We start from the raw sequence: 25,307 nt of genomic DNA, 5'->3' as shown, positions 1-25,307 counted from the left end.
AAACCAGCTATGCCTTTTCGCATAGTAGAGGTCTTGAAAGAAACTTTCAGAGATTCAAAAGCTTCCAGTCAAATATCATTATTGCTTCAACCCCCGCTCGCCTGCCTTTGACATATTGTAATACCGTAGCGACGATGTAGTAAGAACTCCACTGTTGAACACGAGCGAGCTGTGTAGGCGATGTAAGACTACTGAAGAAATGTCTTCATGGCCGCACCCAGAATCCTAACGAGTCTTATCAGCAGCGTAATATGGACCAGAATTCCAAAGATAGTGTCTGTATCAATTACGACACAGCATTTTGGTGTCTTTGGCAACGGCCTTGCCGCAGTGGAAACACCGGTTCCCGTCAGATCACCACAGCTAAGCGCTGTCGGGCGTGGCCGGCACTTGGATGGGTGACCGTCCGGGCCGCCATGCGTTGTTACCATTTTTTGGGGTGCATCAGCCTCGTGATGCCAACTGAGGAGCTACTCGACCGAACAGTAGCGACTCCGGTCAAAGAAAACAATCATAACGGCCGGGAGAGCGGTGTGCTGACCCCACGCCCCTCCTATCCACATCCTCATCTACGGATGGCACGGCGGTCGGATGCTCCCGATGGGCCACTTGTGGCCTGAAGACGGAATGCTATATTTTGGTGTCTTTGATACAGGGCAAAGCTGAATGAAGGATATGTTGCAAGGTATGAAGTTCTGAAAAGACTGCTAGGAACTGTTGGTCGTTTCAGAGTGAAAAAATGTTAAATTTAGATAAATGAAGAGGTAGGCTTTTTGCTTAGCACGAGAAAGTAAAAAAAAAATCAATAAAGTCGTATGGGAGACTTTACAAGAAACACGTTCTCCATCGTGCGGAGCCTTAGCCTAAAAATTCCGAGAGCTCAAATTCCAATATGAATCAAGAAATACAAGGTGTTTGACTGCTGTAGATCCAAACGAAAGGGGTGATTAGAGAGCAATGAAACAGTCAAATAATCCTAGCAAACAAAATATCTCTACACACTTTTGTGTGTAGAGATATTTAAAAGACGTTTAACCTCTGTCGATGACCTCCGGACACGCTTTCTCTGTGGTGGACAACGCACTTGAGATTTTTGAACTCATATGTGCCTCGATTGAGGAGAACTGCTGAACCTGCCTTCATACGAACAGTGCCCATGTCAAAAACTTGTGTAACGTGGTGTCGTCAAGTGCACATGTGCATTTTGTATCCTCGGGGACTCTGTTCTAAGGGGTTCATGTACTCAGTCGTAATACGTCGTATCGGGGAAACTATTGATTTCCAAACCTATATTTATTAAGATTATTTGCGTGTTTTATTGTCATTTACTCGCTTCTTTAGTATGTACTTGTAGTAGTCAACGTCCTCCACGATAATATCATGTAATGACGACGACAGTAAATTTGGAGAAATTCGAGTTAGAATAGAAGAAGACTGATAATACACTACAGGCCATTAAAATTGCTACACCACGAAGATGACGCGCTACAGACGCGAAATTTAACTAACAGGAAGAAGATGCTGTGATATGCAAATGATTAGCTTTTCAGAGCATTCACACAAGGTTGGCCCAGATGGCGACACCTACAACGTGCTGACATGAGGAAAGTTTCCAACAGATTTCTCATACACAAACAGCAGTTGACCGGCGTTGCCTGGTGAAACGTTGTTGTGATGCCTCGTGTAAGGAGGAGAAATACGTACCATCACGTTTCCGACTTTGATAAAGGTCGGATGGTAGCCTATCGCGATTGCGGTTTATCGTATCGCGACATTGCTGCTCGCGTTGATCGAGATCCAATAACTGTTAGCAGAATATGGAATCGGTGTGTTCAGGAGGGTAATGCGAACGCCGTACTGGATCCCAACGGCCTCGTATTACTAGCAGTCGAGATGACAGGCATCTTATCCGCATGGCTGTAACGCATCGTGCAGCCACGTCTCTATCCCTGAGTCAACAAATGGGGACGTTTGCAAGACAACAACCATCTGCACGAACAGTTAGATGACGTTTGCAGCAGTATGGACTATCAGCTCGGAGACCATGGCTGCGGTCACCCTTGACGCTGCATCATAGACAGGAGCGTCTGCGATGGTGTACTCAACGCCGAACCTGGGTGCACGAATGGCAAAACGTCATTTTTTCGGATGAATCCAGGTTATTTTTACAGCATCATGATGGCACCATCGCGGTGAACGCACATTGTAAGCATTTATTCGTCATCGCCATACTGGCGTATCACCCGGCGTGATGGTATGGGGTGCCATTGGTTACACGCCTCGGTCACCTCTTGTCCAGTTTTACGGTACTTTGAACAGTGGACGTTACATTTCAGATTTGTTACGACCCGTGGCTCTACCCTTCATTCGATGCCTGCGAAACCCTACATTTCAGCAGGATAATGCATGCAAAACCCTACATTTCAGCAGGATAATGCACGACCGCATGTTGCAGGTCCTGTACGGGCCTTTCTGGATACAGAAAATGTTCGACTGCAGCCCTGGCCAGCACATTCTCCAGATCTCCCACCAATTGAAAACGTCTGGTCAATGGTGGCCGAACATCTGGCTCGTCACAATACGCCAGTCACTATTCTTGATGAACTGTGGTATCGTGTTGAAGCTGCATGGGCAGCTGTACCAAGCTCTGTTTGACTCAGTGCTCAGGCGTATTAAGGCTGTTATTACGGCCAGAGGTGGTTGCTCTGGGTACTGATTTCTCAGGATCTATGCACCCAAATTGCGTGAAAATGCAATCACATGTCAGTTCTAGTATAATATCTTTGTCCAATGAATACCCGTTCACCATCTGCATTTCTTCTTGGTGTAGCAATTTTAATGGCCAGTAGTGTAGTTTTTCCTGTGCACCATCCACTACTGGAATAGAAGAGGACGGCACATGAGGGGGAGGGGGAAGGGGAGGGGGTATGAATGATCCACTATTTACCCTCCGTCTAATAGTGCATGTTGTCTTGCGGAGAATAAGTCTAAGTACAGCAGTATAATGCGGCCCTCAGGGCCTTGCAAGTTACATTTGTTACAGTGCCATCAACGACGCTTCTGGTAGAAGTTTGAAAAATGAGAGAGAGGTACTTACAGAATCGAAACTATGGAGGCGGATAGTTCAGTCGGTGGTTGCACTGGCCGCGATAGGAGAGGATCTGCTTTCGAGAACCGGATTGTTACATAATTTTAATCTGTCACGAACTTTTACAACAGCCCACAGTCCGCTGCAGAGTCATTCTGAAGACCTGTGATATCCGAAGATTTCTGACACTGGTCGAAAACTGTCGTAACACCAATTGCTCAGATGGTTGAAATGGCTCTAAGCACTACGAGACTTAACATCTGAGGCCATCAGACCCCTAGACTTGTTGTTGTAGTCTTCAGTCTTGAGACTGGTTTGATGCAGCTCTCCATGCTACTCTATCCTGTGCAAGTTTCTTCATCTCCCAGTACCTGCTGCAACCTACATCCTTCTGAATCTGCTTATTGTATTCATCTCTTGGTCTCCCTCTACGATTTTTACCCTCCCCGCTGCCCTCCAGTACTGAATTGTTGATCCCTCGATGTCTCAGAACATGTCCTACCAACCGATCCCTTCTTCTGGTCAAGTTCTGCCACAAACTCCTCTTCTCCCTAATTCTATTCCATACCTCCTCATTAGTTATGTGATCTATCCATCTAATCTACAGCATTCTTCTATAGCACCATATTTCGAAAGCTTCTATTCTCTTCTTGTCTAAACTATTTATCGTCCACGTTTCACTTCCATACATGGCTACACTCCATACAAATACTTTCAGAAACGACTTCCTGACACTTAAATCTATACTCGATGTTAACAAATTTCTCTTCTTCAGAAACGCTTTACTTGCCATTGCCAGTCTACATTTTATAGCTTCGCTACTTCCACCATCATAAGTAATTTTGCTCCCCAAATATCAAAACTCCTTTACTACTTTAAGTGTCTCATTTCCTAATCTAATTCCCTCAGCGTCACCCGACTTAATTCGACTACATTCCATTATCCTTGTTTTGCTTTTGTTGATGTTCATCTTATACCCTCCTTTCAAGAGACTGTCCATTCCGCTCAACTGCTCTTCCAAGTCCTTTGCTGTCTCTGACAGAATTACAATGTCATCGGCGAACCTCAAAGTTTTTATTTCTTCTCCATGGATTTTAATACCTACTCCGAACTTTTCTTTTGTTTCCTTTACTGCTTGCTCAATACACAGATTGAATAGCATCGGGGAGAGGCTACAACCCTGTCTCACTCCCTTCCCAACCACCGCTTCCCTTTAATGTCCCTCGACTCTTATAACTGCCATCTGGTTTCTGTACAAATTGTAAATAGCCTTTCGCTCCTTGTATTTTGCCCCTGCCACCTTCAGAATTTGAAAGAGAGTATTCCAGTCAACATTGTCAAAAGCTTCCTCTAAGTCTACAAATGCTAGAAACGTAGGTTTTCCTTTCCTTAATCTTTCTTCTAAGATAAGACGTAGGGTCAGTATTGCCTCACCTGTTCCAACATTTCTACGGAATCCAAACTGATCTTCCCCGAGGTCTACCACTTTTTCCATTCGTTTTTCCTAGACTTAGAACTACTTAAACCTAACTAACCTAAGGACATCACTCACATCCATGCCCGAGGCAGGATTCGAACCTGCGACCGTAGCAGCAGCGCGGTTCCAGACTGAAACGCCTAGGGCCGCTCGGCCACAGCGGCCGGCACACCAATTGCGACTACTCTCTGAACTGTCCTGTAAATATTGTTATAATAAATCGAATACCATTGTCGGTTCTTTGTCAAGGGTAGTTAAATGGGTTTATTTACACTTCGAGTAGTTGTAGTGGGTTACATTACGATACGGTCCTCAAATCGAGGCTAATAAGCTCTTTGTGCTCAATCTCTAATCGGCTCAGTGTGCGTTCGTGGATACACACGAACCGCAAAAAAGAAATGCAAATGTGGACGGCCTTGACGAGCCCGAACTGTCTGCGAATAGCAGCTACTTTCTCCACTTGCTTGTGTTACGTGTACGTTACAACGGCACGCACACCCGTGGGTTCTGTGGGTCAAGCCGACCTTTCCGGCGGCGAAGCGCGACGGAAAGTAAGAGTGGTGAGTGACCCAGATGCTGCAAAGCCGGCGCGCCTCTCACAGCGCAGGACGACGCCGGAGCGGATACACCATGCGTCCCGCAGCCGCAGGTAAGCGCCGGCTCTTCCCTTCTGCATGACATCGCCGCGTCTGCGAGACACACTATACCCGTGACTGCTGCGCGCCAATCAGTGCCGGCTGAATTTTCGTCTCTGTGCCCTAAGATTTTTGCACAGGAGGTAAGTAAATACTAGTGAAATATTGGCACAATCTGACGATGAATACTAGCACTCGAAATATTTCAAGAAGTTCTTCGTGAATGAAACTAACCTTTGATTCTTATCCAACGGCTCATCAGATTCATTCTTCGTGTCTCGTAGTGCTCTGTAGTTTATTCAGTTTCATATGATGGTGTGTTATTATGTTGCTGGTGCTACTGCCTTAACTGAAAAAGATGAATGCGAAAATAGTGCTCTTCGACGGACAACGACAATCTGATCTACTCCTGTGCATCGGGAGGGTACTGTCTAGTCATTGCTTCGAACTCGAAAGCCGTAACTGATTTTTAGGGATTTTTAGTGCGGGGTGGGGGACACGGTGTAAGATTAGTCTCGCTTGGTGTAATGTGTCGAATGTGTTAAGTGTGTCGTGTAGTTCACTGTGATGAGTGTTGTCTTGGCTAGAGCTGTATTTGCGATATTACGGGTAATAACAGAAACAGCAGGAGATGGGGAGAAGCGAAACCCGGTGCCAGCTGACAGACCAGACTCCTCGTTGCATAGTGGCCCCCGTGTTTAATTTACACATCAGACGGCCTAATGATCACCAACTGTGTCATCTATCCTCATTCTCTGAGACAACGGCGACGTCCGCAATATGTATCTCAGAATATTGGGACACTGTTTGATGGTCGTCAACTGTGCGCCACCAACTGCCCTCCCTTCTTTGGCCAAGTAAAAGATCATGCAAACTTGTTTCACCACTGAGACTCGAATCTGATGTTTTCACATTATACGCTACCGATTAGCGTTTCTTTGTTGTCCACATCCACGAACACGAGATCAAAATACAGCCTGGGATAGTTCTCAAAATCGTAATTCTTCACTAACTGGAAAGAAATCGTAACACTAAAAAAATGTTAATGTAGAGTAATGAAACTCCGGCAATACATTTGTCTAGGTAACTTATTTACGTGATTAACACTGTAAGATCATAGATTAATGTGAACGCGAGATAAGCCATTGTAAATGTGAAATGCTGGTACATTAATAATCCAAGTAGCCACCAGAATGTTGAATGCGAGCATGCAGTAGTACATATACTTTTTTGTACAGTTTCCGGATGTCAGTTTGTGGGATGTAGTTCCATAACTGTTACACTTGGTGGGTCAATATAGGGACGATTAACGCTGTAAGTGGACGATGCTGGAGTTGTTGTCCGATGATGTTCAATATGTGCGTTATTGCAGACAGATCTGATGATTGTGGAGGCCAAGGCAACATGTTGATACTCTGTTGTGCAAGCTGGGCTACAATAGCTGTATGTGGGCAAACGTTATCCCGTTGGAAAACACCCTTGGGATACTGTTCATAAATGGTAGCGTAATAGGTCGAATCGCCAGACTGACATACAAATTTGCAGTCACGCAGCGTGAGGTAATCATGATTTTGCTCCTGCTGTCATCCGAAATTGCATCACAGGCCATACCTCCAGGTGTAGGCCTAGTGTGCCTAGCATGCAGACGGGTTGGTTGCAGGCCCTCAACTGGCCTTCTTCTAACGATCAAACGACCATCACTGGCACCGAGGCAGAACCGACTCTCATCAGAAAACATGACAGACCTCCCCTGCCCTCCAATGGGCTCTCGTTTGACACCACTGAAGTCGTACATGGCGGTGGTTTGGGGTCAGCTGAACGCACGCTACGGGATGTCTGGTTCTGAGCTGTCCTTGAAGTAACCGATCGTACATATATTTTTTATACAGGTGCTGGATATCAGTTTGTGGGATGGAGTTCTATCCCTGTTACACTCGGTCGGTCAAAACAGGGACGGTTAACGCCGTTAGTGGACGACGCTGGAGGTGTTGTCCAATGATATTCAATATGTGCGCTATTGGAGACAGATCTGATGATCGTGGAGGCCAAGGAAACATGTCGATACTCTGTTTTGCAAGTTGGGCTACAACAGCTGTATGTGGGCAAACGTTATCCTGTTGGAAAACACTCCCTGGAATACTGTTCCTAAATGATTCATAAATCGTACATCCAGGTGTAGGCCTAGTGTATCTAGCACACAGACAGGTTGGCTGCAGGCCTCAACTGGCCTTCTCCTAATCATGAAACAGCCATCACTGGCACCGAGGCAGAACGGGATTTCATCTCAAAACACAACAGACCTCCCCCTGTCCTCCAATGAGCTCTCGTTTGATGTCACTGAAGTCGTACATGGCGGTGGTTTGTGGACAGTGGAATGCACGTCATAGGACGTCTGGTTCTGAGCTGTCCTTGAAGTGATCGATTTGTAACAGCTTGTTGTGTCATTATGATGCCAACTGCTGCTCAGATTGCTGCTACAGATGCTGTATGATACGCTCGAGCCATACGTCGAACAAGATGGTCTTCCCTTGCGGTAGTGTCATGTGGCCTCCCTGTGCCCGGTGTTTCTGCGTCCGTACATCCTCGTGACCACCACTACCAGCAATCATGGCTACATTCCTACCAGGCCTCTTTGCAATATCGCAGGAGGAACATCTAGCTTCTCGCAGCCTATCACACGACCTTGTTCAAACTCAGAATGGTTCAAATGGCTCTGAGCACTATGGGACTTAACTTCTGAGGTCATCAGTCCCATAGAACTTGGAACTACTTAAACCTAACTAACCTAAGGATATCACACACATCCATGCCCGAGACCGTAGCGGTCGCGCGGTTCCAGACTGAAGCACCTAGAACCGCTCGACCACCCCGGCCGGCGTTCAAACTCAGTGAAGTGTTGATAATGGCATCTTCGTCACCTTAAAGGAATTCTTGACTAATATCAACTCATCACATCCTATCTCAAAGGTAACTGATGCTCACGCCCGTTACGGCGTGTATTTAAAGGAAACCAGATTTACATTCTCGTAGTAGCGCTGCGAGCGCCACTATTGTGCAACTGGCAAGAAATCTAAACAGGTATCATCTTTCAGATGAATAAACACGCCTACGAACTTTTGTTTATGTCGCACAACTTCTTATTCATAGCTGAGGTTGTGTCGAATCAGCTGTGTCCTCCTTTTGGTCAAGTTATGTCATTAATTTCTTTTCTCCCCGATTCATTAGTTATCCGATTTACTCAACTATTATTCAGCATTCTTCTGTAGTATTGCATTTCAAAAGCTGCTAGTCTCTTCTTGTCTGCACTGTTTAACGTGCATCTTGCACTCCCGTACCAGGGTACACTCCAGGCAAATAATTTGAGAAAAGTCTTTCTAAATCTTAAAGGTATATTAGCAGTTAAAATAAGTCTCTGTTTCAGAAACGATTTTCTTGCTGTTGCCTTTCTGATTAATGTATTCTCTCTACTTCTGCCATTGTCAATCATTTTACTACCCAAATAGCAAAACTCACTTATTATTTTTCGTGTTTCACTCACTAACCTGATTCCCTCAATATCGCGTGTTTTAATTAGATTTTTCTCCATTTCTCTAGTTTTACTTTTGTCGATTGTGCCAAACTGCTGCAAGCACTTCCAAGTCCTTTTCTGCCCCTGACAAAATTATAATCTCAGGAGCAAACGTCAAAGTTTTTTAATTCTCTCTGAACTTTAATTCTCCTTTCAAATTAATCTTTGGTTTCCTTTATTGCTAAATCATTGTACAGATTGAATAGCATCACGGATAAGCTGCGACATCAGCTCCCTCGTTTCTCAATTATGCTTCCTTTTCATACCTTTAGACTCTTATAACTGCAATGTGGCTTCTGTACTTGTTTTACATAGCAGTTCACTTCCTGTTACGTTCAAAATTTCTCATAGTAAATTCCAATCAACATTGCCAAAAGCCTTCTCTAAATGTGCAGATGTTACAAATGTTTGTTTACATTGCTGTACTCTTTTATATGATACCCTGCCACGAAAAAATAAAGGTCATAAAGGTCATGCAACATTAACACGATATTCAGTAATAAGTATCAATTCGCAGTTGGAAACATCTCTAAATGGCAGCATACATTTAAAACCATCGCAGATAAAAATTTTGTGCCGGACATAAACTTTTTAGTGTGTTTTCTCATGCAGCAAAAATGAAAGAAGAATATAAGAAGAATATTACACTGACGGAAAAATTGCTAACACCAAGAAATAGTTAATGTAGAGTAATGAAATTTCAGGAATACGTTTGTCTACGTAATATATTTACGTGATTAACGTTGCAAGATCACAGGTTAATGTAATCGTGAGATTAGCCATTGTAAATGCGAAACGCTTGTTCATTAATAACCGATGTAGCCACCAGAACGTTGAATGTAAGCACACAAACGTGCATTCATTGCGTTGTATATGTTCTGAATGTCAGTTAATGGGATGGAGTTCCATGCCTGTTGCAGTTTGTCGGTCAATATAGGGACGGTTAATGCTGTTTATGGATGACGCTGGAGTTGTCGTCCAATGTTGTCCCATACGTGCTCGATTGGAGACAGATCTGGTGATCGAGCAGGACAAGGCACAATATGTCGACACTCTGTAGTGCATATTTGGTTGTAATAGGGGTATGTGGGCGAGCGTTATCGTGTTGGAAAGCACGCCCTGGAATACTGTTGATGAATGGTAACAGAACAGATTGCATTACCAGACAGCCGCACAAATTTCCTCCTGCTCCTTCTGTCATACGAAACAGCACCGTAACTCCAGGCGTAGGCTTTTGGTTGGTTGGGAGAAGAGACCAAACAGCGAGGTCATCAGTCTCATCGGATTAGGGAAGGACGGGGAAGGAAGTCGGCCGTGCCCTTTCAAAGGAACCATCCCGGCATTTGGCTGGAGCGATTTAGGAAAATCACGGAAAACCTAAATCAGAATCAGAATGGCCGGACGCGGTATTGAACCGTCATCCTTCCAGGTGTAGGTCCAGTGTGTCTAGAACGCAGACAGACTGGTTGCAGGCCCTCAGCTGGCCTCCTTCTAACCAACCACGGCCATCACTAGCACCGAGGCAGAAATAGCTTTCATCAGAAAACACAACAGAGCTCTACCCTGCCCTCTCATGAACTCTCGCTTGACAACACTGAAGTCGCAAATGGCGGTGGTTCGGGGTAAGTGGAATGCACGCTGCATGTCGTCTGGCTCTGAGCTGTCGTTGAAGTGATCGATTTGCAACAGCTCGTTGTGTCATTATGATGTCAACTGCTGCTCAGATTGCTGCTACAGATGCTGTATGATGAACAAGAGCCGTACATCGAACTCGATGGTCTTTTCTCCCGGTAGTGCTACGTGGCCATCCGGAGCCCGGTGTTCTTGCTACCAAACATTCTCATGTCCACCGCTGCCAGTAATCACGTACGGTGGCTACGTTTCTGCCAAGCCTTCCTGAAGTATCGCAGAAGGAACGTTCTGCTTCTCGTAGCCCTATTACAATCAATGATGGCGTTTTTGTCGCATTCTTGACTAATATCAACTCGAGCAGTTGTACGGAATGGACAGTGTCTTGAAAGGAGGATATAAAATGAACATCAACAAAAGCAAGACGAGGATAATGGAATGTAGTCGAATTAAGTCGGCTGATGCTGAGGGAATTAGATTAGGAAATGAGACACTTAAAGTAGTAAAGGAGTTTTGCTATTTGGGGATCAAAATAGCCGATGATGGTCGAAGTAGAGAGTATATAAAATGTAGACTGACAATGGTAAGGAAAGCGTTTCTGAAGAAGAGGAATTTGTTAACATCGAGTATAGATTTAAGTGTCAGAATGTCGTTTCTGAAAGTATTTGTATGGAGTGTAGCCATGTATGGAAGTGAAACATGGACGATAAATAGTTTGGACAAGAAGAGATGCTACGGTCGCAGATTCGAATCCTGCCTCGGGCATGGATGTGTGTGATGTCCTTAGGTTAGTTGGGTTTAAGTAGTTCTAAGTTCTAGGGGACTGATGACCACAGCTGTTAAGTCCCATAGTGCTCAGAGCCATTTGAACCATTTGAACAAGAAGAGAATAGAAGCTTTTGAAATGTGGTGCTACAGAAGAATGCTGAAGATTTGATGGGTAGATCACGTAACTAATGAAGAGGTATTGAATAGAATTGGGGAGAAGAGGACTTTGTGGCACAACTTGACAAGAAGAAGGGACCGGTTGATAGGACATGTTCTGAGGCATCAGGGGTCACAAATTTAGCATTGGAGGGCAGCGTGGAGGGTAAAAATCGTAGAAGGAGACCGAAGTGAATACACTAAGCAGATTCAGAAGGATGTAGGTTGTAGTAAGTACTGGGAGATGAAGGAGCTTGCACGGGATAGAGTAGCATGGAGAGCTACATCAAACCAGTCTCAGGACTGAAGACCACAACAACAACAACAACAATCAACTCATCATGCCCAATTTCAAAGGTAACTAATGCTCACGGCTGTTGCAGCGAGTATTTAAAGCAAACCTGATATGAATCCTCATAGTGGTGCTACCGTCGCCACTCTTATGCGATTGGCGTGAAATTTAAATAGATGTCATGTTTTGGATGTATAAACAAGCATACCAACCTTTGTTTACGTCGCACAAGTCCTTCTTGGTGTTGCGATTTCTTTCCATCAGAGTGATTCCAGTTTTCCTGAGTGAGTCAGAAAGGAAAGCGCAGCAGGCAGTTACGGTCAGCACACGAGGCGCGCAGCGGCCCCGATGTCTGTCCGCAACAGGCGTCCCCTTCTTCATACATTGCAATTTCTTGTTTGTAGGTGACAAAGCCAAGTGTGTTGTTGTTGTGGTCTTCAGTCCTGAGACTGGTTTGATGCAGCTCTCCATGCTACTCTATCCTGTGCAAGCTTCTTCATCTCCCAGTACCTACTGCAACCTACATCCTTCTGAATCTGCTTAGTGTATTCATCTCTTGGTCTCCCTCTACGATTTTTACCCTCCCCGCTGCCCTCCAGTACTAAATTGTTGATCCCTCGATGTCTCAGAACGTGTCCTACCAACGGATCCCTTCTTCTGGTCAAGTTCTGCCACAAACTCCTCTTCTCCCCAATCCTATTCAATACTTCCTCATTAGTTATGTGATCTACCCATCTAATCTACAGCATTCTTCTATAGCACCATATTTCGAAAGCTTCTATTCTCTTCTTGTCCAAACTATTTATCGTCCACGTTTCACTTCCATACATGGCTACACTCCATACAAATACTTCCAGAAACGACTTCCTGACACTTAAATCTATACTCGATGTTAACAAATTTCTCTTCTTCAGAAACGCTTTACTTGCCATTGCCAGTCTACATTTTATATCCTCTCTACTTCGACAATCATCAGTTATTTTGCTCCCCAAATAGCAGAACTCCTTTACTACTTTAAGTGTCTCATTTCCTAATCTAATTCCCTCAGCATCACCCGACTTAATTCGACTACGTTCCATTATCCTTGTTTTGCTTTTGTTGATGTTCATCTTATTTCCTCCTTTCAAGACACTGTCCATTCCGTTCAACTGCTCTTCCAAGTCCTTTGCTGTCTCTGACAGAATTACAATGTCATCGCGCGAACCTTAAAGTTTTTATTTCTTCTCCATGGATTTTAATACCTACTCCGAACTTTTCTTTTGTTTCCTTTACTGCTTGCTCAATATACAGATTGAACAACATCGGGGAGAGGCTACAACCCTGTCTCACTCCCTTCCCAACCACTGCTTCCGTTTAATGTCCCTCGACTCTTTAACCGCCATCTGGTTTCTGTACAAATAGCAAATAGCTTTTCGCTCCCTGTATTTTACCCCTGCCACCTTCAGAATTTGAAAGAGAGTATTCCAGGCAACATTGTCAAAAGCTTTCTCTAAGTCTACAAATGCTAGAAACGTAGGTTTTCCTTTCCTTAATCTAGCTTCTAAGATAAATCGTAGGGTCAGTATTGCCTCACGTGTTCCAATATTTCTACGGAATCCAAACTGATCTGCCCCGAGGTCGGCTTCTACTAGTTTTTCCATTCGTCTGTAAAGAATTCGTGTTAGTATTTTGCAGCCGTGACTTATTAAACTGATAGTTCGATAATTTTCACATCTGCCAACACCTGTTTTCTTTGGGATTGGAATTATTATATTCTTCTTGAAGTCTGAGGGTATTTCGCCTGTCTCATACATCTTGCGCACCAGATGGTAGAGTGTGTTAAAGGAACTAAACTTCGTCATTTGACTTTATGGAGGTGGATTAACATCAGAGTGGTATTATTTTATTATTTTGTAATCTATACTAACATCTCCACAAGATCTTTAAGCTATTTGGCGGAGGGTACATTGTTTACCACTGTCGCTTCCACTCTTTGTTGTTCCAGCAGCGAATGGTGTATGGAAAGAACAAATATTCCTGGTAAACATCCTTGCGAGTTCCAGCCCCTCTAATCTTGCCTTCACGGTCTTTTAACGAAACATACATGGGAGGAAGGAGAAAATTGGTTCATTCTTCCAGGAACGTACGTTCTCGGAATTTGAACGGCATATGACATAGTGATGTACAAAACCTCTGCTGTACCGTCTACCAGAGGAGGTCGGTAGGCATCTCAGTGACTCTTTCGCATTTACTAAACGAAGTTGTGACGAAACGCGCTGCTCTTCTTTGAATCGTCTCTATTTCTTCTATCAGTCTTATGTGGTAAGAGTCCCAGACTGACGAGTAACACCCACGCATCGGCCGAAAGATGGTTTTGTAAGTTACTTCCTTCGTGGGTAGAGTATACTTTCTGAGAATTCTTCCAAAGACCTCGGTCTGACATCTTTCTTGCTATTAGTTTAATGTGGTCGTTCCACTTTTAATCTCAAGGTACGCATGGTCCCACATACGTTTTGCATGTGACTACTTCTAGTGGCATTATATTCCCTTAATATATTTTTCATGAATAGGCAAAAAAAGAGACGCTAGTGTACAATAACACGACTGCAGAACAGCACTGTAAGGATAGAAAGCGATTACAGAGAATGCCTTCATGGAGAGCTATCACTGTTTTCTGTTAAGGTTACTTAATTTACTGCCGGTCTGTGTGGCCGAGCGGTTCTAGGCACTACAGTCTGGAACCGCGCGGCCGCTACGGCCGCAGGTTCGAATCCTGCCTCGGGCATGGATGTGTGTGACATGAGCAAAGTTTCCAACAGATTTCTCATACACAAACAGCAGTTGACCGGAGTTGCCTGGTGAAACGTTGTTGTAATGCCTCGTGTAAGGAGGAGAAATGCGTACCATCATGTTTCTGACTTTGATAAAGGTCGGATTGTAGCCTATCGCGATTGCGGTTTATCGTATCGCGACATTGCTGCTCGCGTTGGTCGAGATCCAATGACTGTTAGCAGAATATATAATCTGTGGGTTCAGGAGGGTAATACGGAACGTCATGCTGGATCCCAACGGCCTCGTATCACTAGCAGTCGAGATGACAGGCATCTGATCCCCATGGCTGTAACGGATCGTGCAGCCACGTCTCGATCCCTGAGTCAACAGATGGGAACGTTTGCAAGACAACAACCATCTGCAAGAACAGTTCGACTGCGTTTGCAGCAGCATGGACTATCAGCTCGGAGACCATGGCTGCGGTTACCCTTGACGCTGCATCACAGACAGGAGCGCCTGCGATGGTGTACTCAACGACGAACCTGGGTGCACGAATGGCAAAACGTCATTTTTTCGGATGAATCCAGGTTCTGTTTACAGCATCATGATGGTCGCATCAGTGTTTGGCGACATCGCGGTGAACGCACATTATAAGCGTGCATTCGTCATCGCTATACTGGCGTATCACCCGGCGTGATGGTATGGGGTGCCATGGTTACACGTCTTGGTCATCTATTGTGCACATTGACGGCACTTTGAACAGTGGACGTTACATTTCAGATGTGTTACGACCCGTGGCTCTACCCTTCATTCGATCCCTGCGAAACCCTACATTTCAGCGGGATAATGCACGACTGCTTGTTGCAGGTCCTGTACGGGCCTTTCTGGATACAGAAAATGTTTGACTGCTGCCCTGGCCAGCACATTCTCCAGATCTCTCACCAACTGAAAACGTCTGGTCAATGGTGGCCGAACAACTGGGTCGTCACAATACGCCAGTCACTACTCTTGATGAACTGTGGTATCGTGTACCTGTACACGCCATCGAAGCTCTGTTTGACTCAATGCCCAGGCGTATCAAGGCCGTTATTACGGCCAAAGGTGGTTGTTCTGCCTACCGATTTCTCAGGATCTATGCACCCAAATTACGTGAAAATGTAATCACATCTCAGTTCTAGTATAATATATTTGTCCAAAGAATACTCGTTTATCATCTGCATTTCTTCTTGGTGTAGCAATTTTAATGGGCAGTAGTGTACATTGGTACAGATCTCTTGCGTGTTGCGGCTACGACCCTAGTCTAAAAAAGGGTTCAAATGGCTCTGAGCACTATGGGACCCAACATCTGTGGTCATAAGTCCCCTATAACTTAGAACTACTTAAGCCTAACTAACCTAAGGACATCACACACATCCATGCCCGAGGCAGGATTCGAACCTGCGACCGTAGCAGTCGCGCGGTTCCTGACTGAGCGCATAGAACCGCTAGACCACCGCGGCCGGCGACCCTAGTCTGGTCACGCTCCTTCGATTCTAGCAGAACAGCGCACGGAACTTTCACAATGAGAACTGCAGCGTTTCCTTTCCGGGGTGATCTCCAGTTGCTTTCACTACCAGTGTATCATACGCCTATACTTGCTTAACTTTATTGTGAACACTCCAGTGTATTTTACTAATGCCTCTTACTGGAACATAATAAGATATCTTTATTAAGCATCTATATTAGTAGAAGAAGATGCCTGCAGCTCTGCATTGCACACCTTTTTTGTAGTGTCGTAACGCTCACTATTGTAGAAGATCGACCGTGTCAAGAATATTAACTTATGTAAATTTTGGGATGGGTACGTATGAAATAGTGGACTATGCACTGAAGTGACAAAAGTCATGGGATAGCTATATGCACATATACAGATGGCGGGGAAGTATCTCATGACTTTTCACCTCAGTATACATTCCCTCTTTTACGTACCTTACCTTTTTATTTAATGACTAACGACAGTGTCCTGTACGTGCAGATCAAAGCAAAACTGTTCGTACAGCAGACGCTAAATAAGTGTCCTCAGTGGATGTGTCATTCATCGATGTTGATATGGTTTTCTCCGACGCATGTACACTCCTGGAAATTGAAATAAGAACACCGTGAATTCATTGTCCCAGGAAGGGGAAACTTTATTGACACATTCCTGGGGTCAGATACATCACATGATCACACTGACAGAACCACAGGCACATAGACACAGGCAACAGAGCATGCACAATGTCGGCACTAGTACAGTGTATATCCACCTTTCGCAGCAATGCAGGCTGCTATTCTCCCATGGAGACGATCGTAGAGATGCTGGATGTAGTCCTGTGGAACGGCTTGCCATGCCGTTTCCACCTGGCGCCTCAGTTGGACCAGCGTTCGTGCTGGACGTGCAGACCGCGTGAGACGACGCTTCATCCAGTCCCAAACATGCTCAATGGGGGACAGATCCGGAGATCTTGCTGGCCAGGGTAGTTGACTTACACCTTCTAGAGCACGTTGGGTGGCACGGGATACATGCGGACGTGCATTGTCCTGTTGGAACAGCAAGTTCCCTTGCCGGTCTAGGAATGGTAGAACGATGGGTTCGATGAGGGTTTGGATGTACCGTGCACTATTCAGTGTCCCCTCGACGGGCACCAGTGGTGTACGGCCAGTGTAGGAGATCGCTCCCCACACCATGATGCCGGGTGTTGGCCCTGTGTGCCTCGGTCGTATGCAGTCCTGATTGTGGCGCTCACCTGCACGGCGCCAAACACGCATACGACCATCATTGGCACCAAGGCAGAAGCGACTCTCATCGCTGAAGACGACACGTCTCCATTCGTCCCTCCATTCACGCCTGTCGCGACACCACTGGAGGCGGGCTGCACGATGTTGGGGCGTGAGCGGAAGACGGCCTAACGGTGTGCGGGACCGTAGCCCAGCTTCATGGAGACGGTTGCGAATGGTCCTCGCCGATACCCCAGGAGCAACAGTGTCCCTAATTTGCTGGGGAGTGGCGGTGCGGTCCCCTACGGCACTGCGTAGGATCCTACGGTCTTGGCGTGCATCCGTGCGTCGCTGCTGTCCGGTCCCAGGTCGACGGGCACGTGCACCTTCCGCCGACCACTGGCGACAACATCGATGTACTGTGGAGACCTCACGCCCCACGTGTTGAGCAATTCGGCGGTACGTCCACCCGGCCTCCCGCATGCGCACTATACGCCCTCGCTCAAAGTCCGTCAACTGCACATACGGTTCACGTCCACGCTGTCGCGGCATGCTACCAGTGTTAAAGACTGCGATGGAGCTCCGTATGCCACGGCAAACTGGCTGACACTGACGGCGGCGGTGCACAAATGCTGCGCAGCTAGCGCCATTCGACGGCCAACACCGCGGTTCCTGGTGTGTCCGCTGTGCCGTGCGTGTGATCATTGCTTGTACAGCCCTCTCGCAGTGTCCGGAGCAAGTATGGTGGGTCTGTCACACCGGTGTCAATGTGCTCTTTTTTCCATTTCCAGGAGTGCATTTTGTCAGTAGTCTTAACATTTATGAAAGAAACATGATGCAACTCCTGAAATACTCATGACTCGTGTTTTTCATATCTTGTCTAATGATTATAAAATGCGCATATGCAGGCACTGTTTTCTTGAAAAGATGTGGTTTACAGTACGGTTATCTACATAGTAAGCAAAACTTTTTTTGTATTTGGTTATGAGTGAACGAAAGGACCACCGAGTGACAAGCAAAAGTAAGCTCTTTGGACAAAATATTTACCACCCCCTTAGAAGAGCACTCCGGTCGTTCTGGAGCACTACAGATAGTGTAGAACTGCTACCAAGCTGTCATATACATATGATCAACCATAGCTGACGTGAGTCATGACAGTAACGTGGAGGGCTTTGCCAGCCGGTTGTACCTTGTACGGAATAAACGCAATAAAATAGGCCGACATTGAGACGTGACAGAAAGGCACAAAGGAGATATTGTGTTTGGACGTACCCATGACCACATCGTACATGATGTTGCCCGATTTATTTGTGTATGAATGAGGACTGCCCAAGGTGCCTACAAGGAATGATGTACCCCTCCTAATCATCTAACTCTGAGTAAGAACAGAGCTCTTAAGAAGATCCTGATCAACTGATACCAGGGACGATAATCACGCCCTGTGAACGACCATCGGGTTCAAACCCGACTCGACTTGCTGCTGTCAGTGAAAGCAGATCCATATCAACTATTCAACCAGTTCCCGAGAAAACCGTGGGAAGGGAACACAATGTGATGAACGTTTGGAGTCGGTTACCTCGCAAAATGTCATTTCTTACAGCGACGCATAAAGCTACTCCTCTTCAGTGGGCCAAACATCATATATACTGGAAGTAGCTGACTGGAAGCGTGTAGTATAGTCCGATGGATCCCAATTTTTCCTCTTTTCGACTGATGCGATGTATCGAGCGCATCGACGATCGAATGAGGTGTTTAACCTGCAATCTCTGGAGTGTACAGGTGAGGCCAGAGGAAGTTCTGTGGTGTTTTCTGGGTGTTTGACGTACCATATATTGGGCCCACTGGTTTGGATACTATGAACATGAACCAGGATACTTATTTCACGTGCTCAGAGAGTAACCGTTGACCTTCCTGCTACATCATCATCATCATGAGTGCACTGTGGACACTCCTGCCTTCCAAGATGCCAACAGTCGTGTCCACAGGGCTACACTCATACTTTCCTAGTTTGACGAACACACGTGCAGTCCAACCCATCTTGGCAGGCCTCCTAACTCCTCCGACTTTAATGCTATAGAAAATGGCTGGTACCATTTGGAATAGCGGGTGAAACGTAATAATCAAAAATCCCTATAGTTTGGTAGCTTTAAAGCATCTAATAATCATACCTGAAGGAAGTTTTGGACTCCCTCCCTCGCTTATGTGAGGTCATTATCAAGGTAAAGGGCCATATTACATGTTATTATGGTGATGATGTTTCCTGGGGATGACAAACTTTTTGTCCGGTGTGTGTTAACAACACGCATTCAACGTGATATCATAACGCTTCGAGAAAGAGTCAATCGTGATTCACGTAAGAAGTCCTCCGCTGTCGCTGTTAGTATTGGAACTTTATACTGGTCTTAGAAATGGGATAATGCATCAAGGAATGGCGGGAGAGATAAGTGGAGAAATAAAGCAGGATCTTAGTCACTCGTGAGAGTTGTCAGTGAAACAAGAAAATCGAATGCAGTATCAGTGGGAAGTTAGCTGGCTTCAATCGCATCCAAGTATTCTTGTGGTGTTCTAGAATGCCTAGTTGTGCATAATCACAGGTGTGGGAAAAGAGTTGCTCTTATCGCCTAATCCGTAGTGTGTTACCGCTTGCGGGGCTGGGAGGTGATCGGGGCATTGACCAAAACCGTTCCTCGAAATAACAACCTTTAGTTTGGTGAGATGCGTGTTTTAGGCGTTTCACGTACTTAGTTATACAAAGATCGGGTTCGTTTACCAAATCCTCCTCGGAAAACCAACACGTAAACACGAAAATACACAGCTGATACAACTTACAGACGTGTGAAGTACATATTACGTACTCCCGTTCGACTAATATTATGACATTGACTCACGAAGGGCTTCCGGCTGTTGTGTTGGCTGAAGAGCCAACATCGTGTTACTAGTGGAGGCCGAAATGCACGCGTTTTAGCTCACGCAGGCTGGCGTGAGGAGGGAAGGACTATACTGACGTGAGGTCTGGAACATGACAAGGAATTAGAATTCAGAAAGCGTAATTAGTTTGATACTTAACTTTAATCCATTAATGATGAACGTCGCTCTTGACGGTACATGATTCACAATATTATCTGTCCAGAATACATTCGTAGTAACTGAAAATGGCGCCTTGCTAGGTCGTAGCAAATGACGTAGCCGAAGGCTATGCTAAACTGTCGTCTCTGCAAATGAGAGCGTATGTAGACAGTGAACCATTTGCTAGCAAAGTCGGCTGTACAACTGGGGCGAGTGCTAGGGAGTCTCTCTAGACTAGACCTGCCGTGTGGCGTGTGGCGGCGCTCGGTCTGCAGTCACTGATAGTGGCGACACGCGGGTCTGACGTATACTAACGGACCGCGGCCGATTTAAAGGCTACCACCTAGCAAGTGTGGTGTCTGGCGGTGACACCACACCGGCAACAGAAAGAAAGTTTCCAATCGACGGTGAGCAAAGACTCACTATGGGGCGATCCCTGTAATTAATGCTGGGTACCGTCAACAAGGAAAAAAAAAAGAGGAGCTGCAGAAAAGATTTTCATATAAATCTTATCTATAGTGAGTTTTCCCTCACCTCATGTCACCAAATGTGATTTCGAAGAGAATCCTGATAAGACTAGATTAAATAATTAATTGAAACCATCGTTATATTCCTAGCTATTTATTTTCTTTCTTTCATTCAGAGATACAACAGCGACCGTATTTTAAGACGTTGTTTGAGCATGTCGGTCTGCGACGTCTGAATAGTGTTCCGGTTCTTTAGTTTTACGAGTCATGCACAGCGTGTTTCGTTTGTCTATTTTTCTGATGTAGCTCCGTAACAGATTCTGGACCGCGACAGTGCTTCAAGGCATGACGGGAGAGTTCAGACAGATTTCATCGCTGGAGCCTTTCGCAGAAGGCAGCAGGAGAAGTAAAGCAGGATCTTAGTCACCCGTGAAAGTTGTTAGTGAAACAAGAAAGGCGAAGTAGTATCCGTGGGAGGTTAGGAAACCAGCTAAGAAAGAGGGCAAAAGAATTCGTGTCACGGATCAGCGCTAAGGCGCCGAAGTGCTCTCTCTTTCCTCTTCATTGTGCAGTAGTGTATGAATGAGTTTCCTTGGCCCTCGTGATTGCCCAAAGGCACTCCAATAAGCGTATTGCTGGGTTGATGCATAGGTTCGTAGCGCTTTTCCATAAGTTCAACAAACACAAGAGATACGCATAACAAAGACAGTAGTCATCAGTTCCAAAATGTCTCTGAGCACTATGGGACTTAACTTCTGAGGTCACCAGTCCCCTAGAACTTAGAACTACTTGAATCTAACTAACCTAAGGACATCACACACATCCATCCCAAGGCAGGATTCGAACCTGCGACCGTAGCGGTCGCGCGGTTCTAGACTGTAGCGCCTAGAACCACTCGGCCACCCGCCCGGTTAGTCATCAGTAACATACTCTCCTTCCCAATTTACAACAGTCTGGGAACGCTGGGTAATTCGATTCAGAGACTGTAGAAATCACGTGATTTTGAGGCGAAGAATTCGTCGAGCCATGTTCGGAGCGCATTTTGGTTCAAATGGCTCTGAGCACTATGGGACTCAACTGCTGTGGTCATAAGTCCCCTAGAACTTAGAACTACTTAAACCTAACTAACCTAAGGACAGCACACAACACCCAGCCATCACGAGGCAGAGAAAATCCCTGGCCCCGCCGGGAATCGAACCCGGGAATCCGGGCGTGGGAAGCGAGAACGCTACCGCACGACCACGAGATGCGGGCGGAGCGCATTTTCATCCGGAAAGGAAGTTCCTTGAAAGTTGTTCGATAGCGAGCAAAAGAGGTGAAAATCTGAGGGCGCAAGATCAGATGAATAAGGTGGGTGCGGAGTGACTTCCCAACCCAACTCCTCTATAGTGTGTTTTGACAGTCAGGCAGAATGCGGGCAGGCATTATCGTGGAGTAGCATCACTTCACGCAGTCTTCCTGGTTGTTGTTGTGGGGTTGCTTCTGCAAGACGTCTCATTTGTTGAGAACAAATGACAGCAGCCATGGTTACACCTCGGGGCAGCAACTAGTTGTACACCACACAGTCGCTGTTCCACCAGATGCATAACATTATCCTTTGTGGATGCACGCAGCTCTTTGTACATCTACATCTACATACATACTCCGCAATCCTACATTCTGTGCGTGGCGGAGGGTATCTTGTACCACAACTAGCATCTTCTCTCCCGGTTCCACTCCCAAACAGAACGAGGGAAAAATGACTGCCTAAATGCCTCTGTACGAGCCCTAATCTCTCTTATCTTATCTTTGTGGTCTTTCCGCGAAATATAAGTTGGCGGCAGTAAAATTGTACTGCAGTCAGCGTCAAATGCTGGTTCTCTAAATTTCATCAGTAGCGATTCACGAAAAGAACGCCTCCTTTCCTCCAGAGACTCCCACCCGAGTTCCTGAAGCATTTCCGTAACACTCGCGTGATGATCAAACCTACCAGTAACAAATCTAGCGGCCCACTTCTGAATTGCTCCTATGTCCTCCCTCAATCCGACCTGATAGGGATCCCAACCGCTCGAACAGTACCCAAGAATAGGTCGTATTGGTGTTTTATAAGCGGTCTCCTTTACAGATGAACCACATCTTCCCAAAATTCTACCAATGAACCGAAGTCGACTATCCGCCTTCCCCACAACTGCCTTGTCCCACTTCATATCGCTCTGCAATGTTACGCCCAAATATTTAATCGACGTGACTGTGTCAAGCGCTACACTACTAATGGAGTATTCAAACATTACGGGATTCTTTTTCCTATTCATGGGGAGTTGTTGCTCTGTTTGGACTCAACCATTCCTTTCTTTACCTTATGTTAGCATAAAGACACCATTTCCCTGTCATCAGTAACGATACAGTACAGGAATGTTCGGTGTTGCTGACGAGCCAATTTGTGACGAGCAAACAAAGATGCACGAATGGCCACCCACTGATTTTTATGATTTTGGCTTCGAGCATGCGGTACACGTACACCCAATTTCTGAACCTTTCCCGTTGCGTGCAATTGTAGCACAATGGTGAAATGATCACAGTTCATCACACTTTCCAGTTCTCGAGTACACTGACTTCAATCATTGGGAATTGGGAATTAATTCGTTGAAACGCTCTTCATCAAAGCCCGAAGGTCTTCTTGAACGTGGAAAATCACTAATGTCACAATGATCCTCATTATAACGAGGAAACCATTTTCTTGCCGTTCTCTATCCAGTGACATTACCCCCCCCCCCCCCCCCACACACACACACACAGCACAAATGTTTCTGGCTACCTCTGCTGCTGTCATCTCTCTACTGAACTGAAACAGAAGAATATGTCGGAAATGTTCTGATTTCTCCACTTGGCACTCCGTTTTCTAGCATCTGCAGCTCCACTCACTATTTACAAATAACAAAATAACAATGCGTTAACTCAAATAGCAACAGTGAGCTGTTGTTGTTGTGGTCATCAGTCCTGAGACTGGCTTGATGCAGCTCTTGAAGCTACTCTATCCTGTGCAAGCTTCTTCTTCTCCCAGTACGTACTGCAACCTACATCCTTCTGAATCTGCTTAGTGTATTCATCTCTTGGTCTCCCTCTACGATTTTTACCCTCCCCGCTGCCCTCCAATACTAAACTGGTGATCCCTTGATGCCTCAGAACATGTCCTACCAACCGATCCCTTCTTCTAGTCAAGTTGTGCCACTAAATTCTCTTCTCCCCAATCCTATTCAATACTTCCTCATTAGTTATGTATTCTACCCATCTAATCTTCAGCATTCTTCTGTAGCACCACATTTCGAAAGCTTCTATTCTCTTCTTGTCCAAACTATTTATCGTCCATGTTTCACTTCCATACATGGCTACAGTCCATACAAATACTTTCAGAAACGACTTCCTGATACTTAAACCTATACTCGATGTTAACAAACTTCTCATCTTCAGAAATGCTTTCCTTGCCATTGCCAGTCTACATTTTATATCCTCTCTACTTCGACAACCATCAGTTATTTTGCTCCTCAAATAGCAGAACTCCTTTACTACTTTAAGTGTCTCATTTCCTAATCTAATTCCCTCAGCATCACCCGACTTAATTCGACTACATTCCATTATCCTCGTTTTGCTTTTGTTGATGTTCATCTTATACCCTCCTTTCAAGACACTGTCCATTCCGCTCAACTGCTCTTCCAAGTCCTTTGCTGTCTCTGACAGAATTACAATGTCATCGGCAAACCTCAAAGTTTTTATTTCTTCTCCATGGATTTTAATACCTACTCCGAACTTTCCTTTTGTTTCCTTTACTGCTTGCTCAATATACAGATTGAATAGCAATGGGGAGAGGCTACAACCCTGTCTCACTCCCTTCCCAACCACTGCTTCCCTTTGATGTCCCTCGACTCTTATAACTGCCATCTGGTTTCTGTACAAATTGAAAATAGCCTTTCGCTTCCTGTATTTTACCCCTGCCACCTTCAGAATTTGAAAGAGAGTATTCCAGTCAACATTGTCTAAAGCTTTCTCTAAGTCTACAAATGCTAGAAACGTAGGTTTGCCTTTTCTTAATCTAGCTTCTAAGATAAGCCGTGGGGTCAGTATTGCCTCACGTGTTCCAATATTTCTACGGAATCCAAACTGATCTTACCCGAGGTCTGTTTCTACCAGTTTTATCATTCTCCTGTAAAGAATTCGCGTTAGTATTTTACAGCCTTGACGTATTAAACTGATAGTTCAGTAATTTTCACATTTGTCAACACTTGCTTTCTTTGGGATTGGAATTATTATATTCTTCTTGAAGTGAGCTAAAAATAGAAAATGACAATCGCTAAATAAACCCATAACAACCGGAACACCAACATGCAAATCAAAGCGTTACTATCTTATACACCAACAAATTGACATAACTTTATGGATACTGTCAGTAATTTACAACGTTAAAATTTATACCAGCAATCTTATGAAATGTCCCACAACGTCATTTCGTTTACTAGCTTTTATTCGTAGCCTAATTTACGAACGGTCCTCAAAGTAGGTTATGAAGACAAATCCTGTATCATTTCATTCTACATCTGCACTCCGCTGGTTACTTTATGGAGCACGTTCATCTGTTGTTACAATCACTTACGGCGTGCCGGAAGAATGATTTTGGTAAATCATATAAGCTCGAATTTCTGT

General features: G+C 45.2%; 1 protein-coding gene and 1 pseudogene across 1 annotated transcript in view; both read left to right on the top strand.

Moving 5' to 3' along the window:
- Window positions 1–312: 312 nt before the first annotated feature.
- Window positions 313–430, top strand: LOC124556908 (annotated as a pseudogene).
- A 4,632-nt stretch (window positions 431–5,062) lies between these two features.
- Window positions 5,063–25,307, top strand: part of LOC124555704 (intracellular coagulation inhibitor 3-like) — a 209,248-nt gene continuing 189,003 nt past the window's right edge. The window contains exon 1 of the mRNA XM_047129709.1: window positions 5,063–5,214. Coding sequence (XP_046985665.1) covers window positions 5,139–5,214 — 76 coding nt within the window. The 5' untranslated portion in view covers window positions 5,063–5,138. The remainder of the gene's footprint in view (window positions 5,215–25,307) is intronic.

The sequence above is a fragment of the Schistocerca americana genome, chromosome X (assembly GCF_021461395.2).
Source record: "Schistocerca americana isolate TAMUIC-IGC-003095 chromosome X, iqSchAmer2.1, whole genome shotgun sequence".
NCBI classification, from domain to species: domain Eukaryota; kingdom Metazoa; phylum Arthropoda; class Insecta; order Orthoptera; family Acrididae; genus Schistocerca; species Schistocerca americana.
This window is presented reverse-complemented; position numbering and strand designations above follow the sequence as displayed.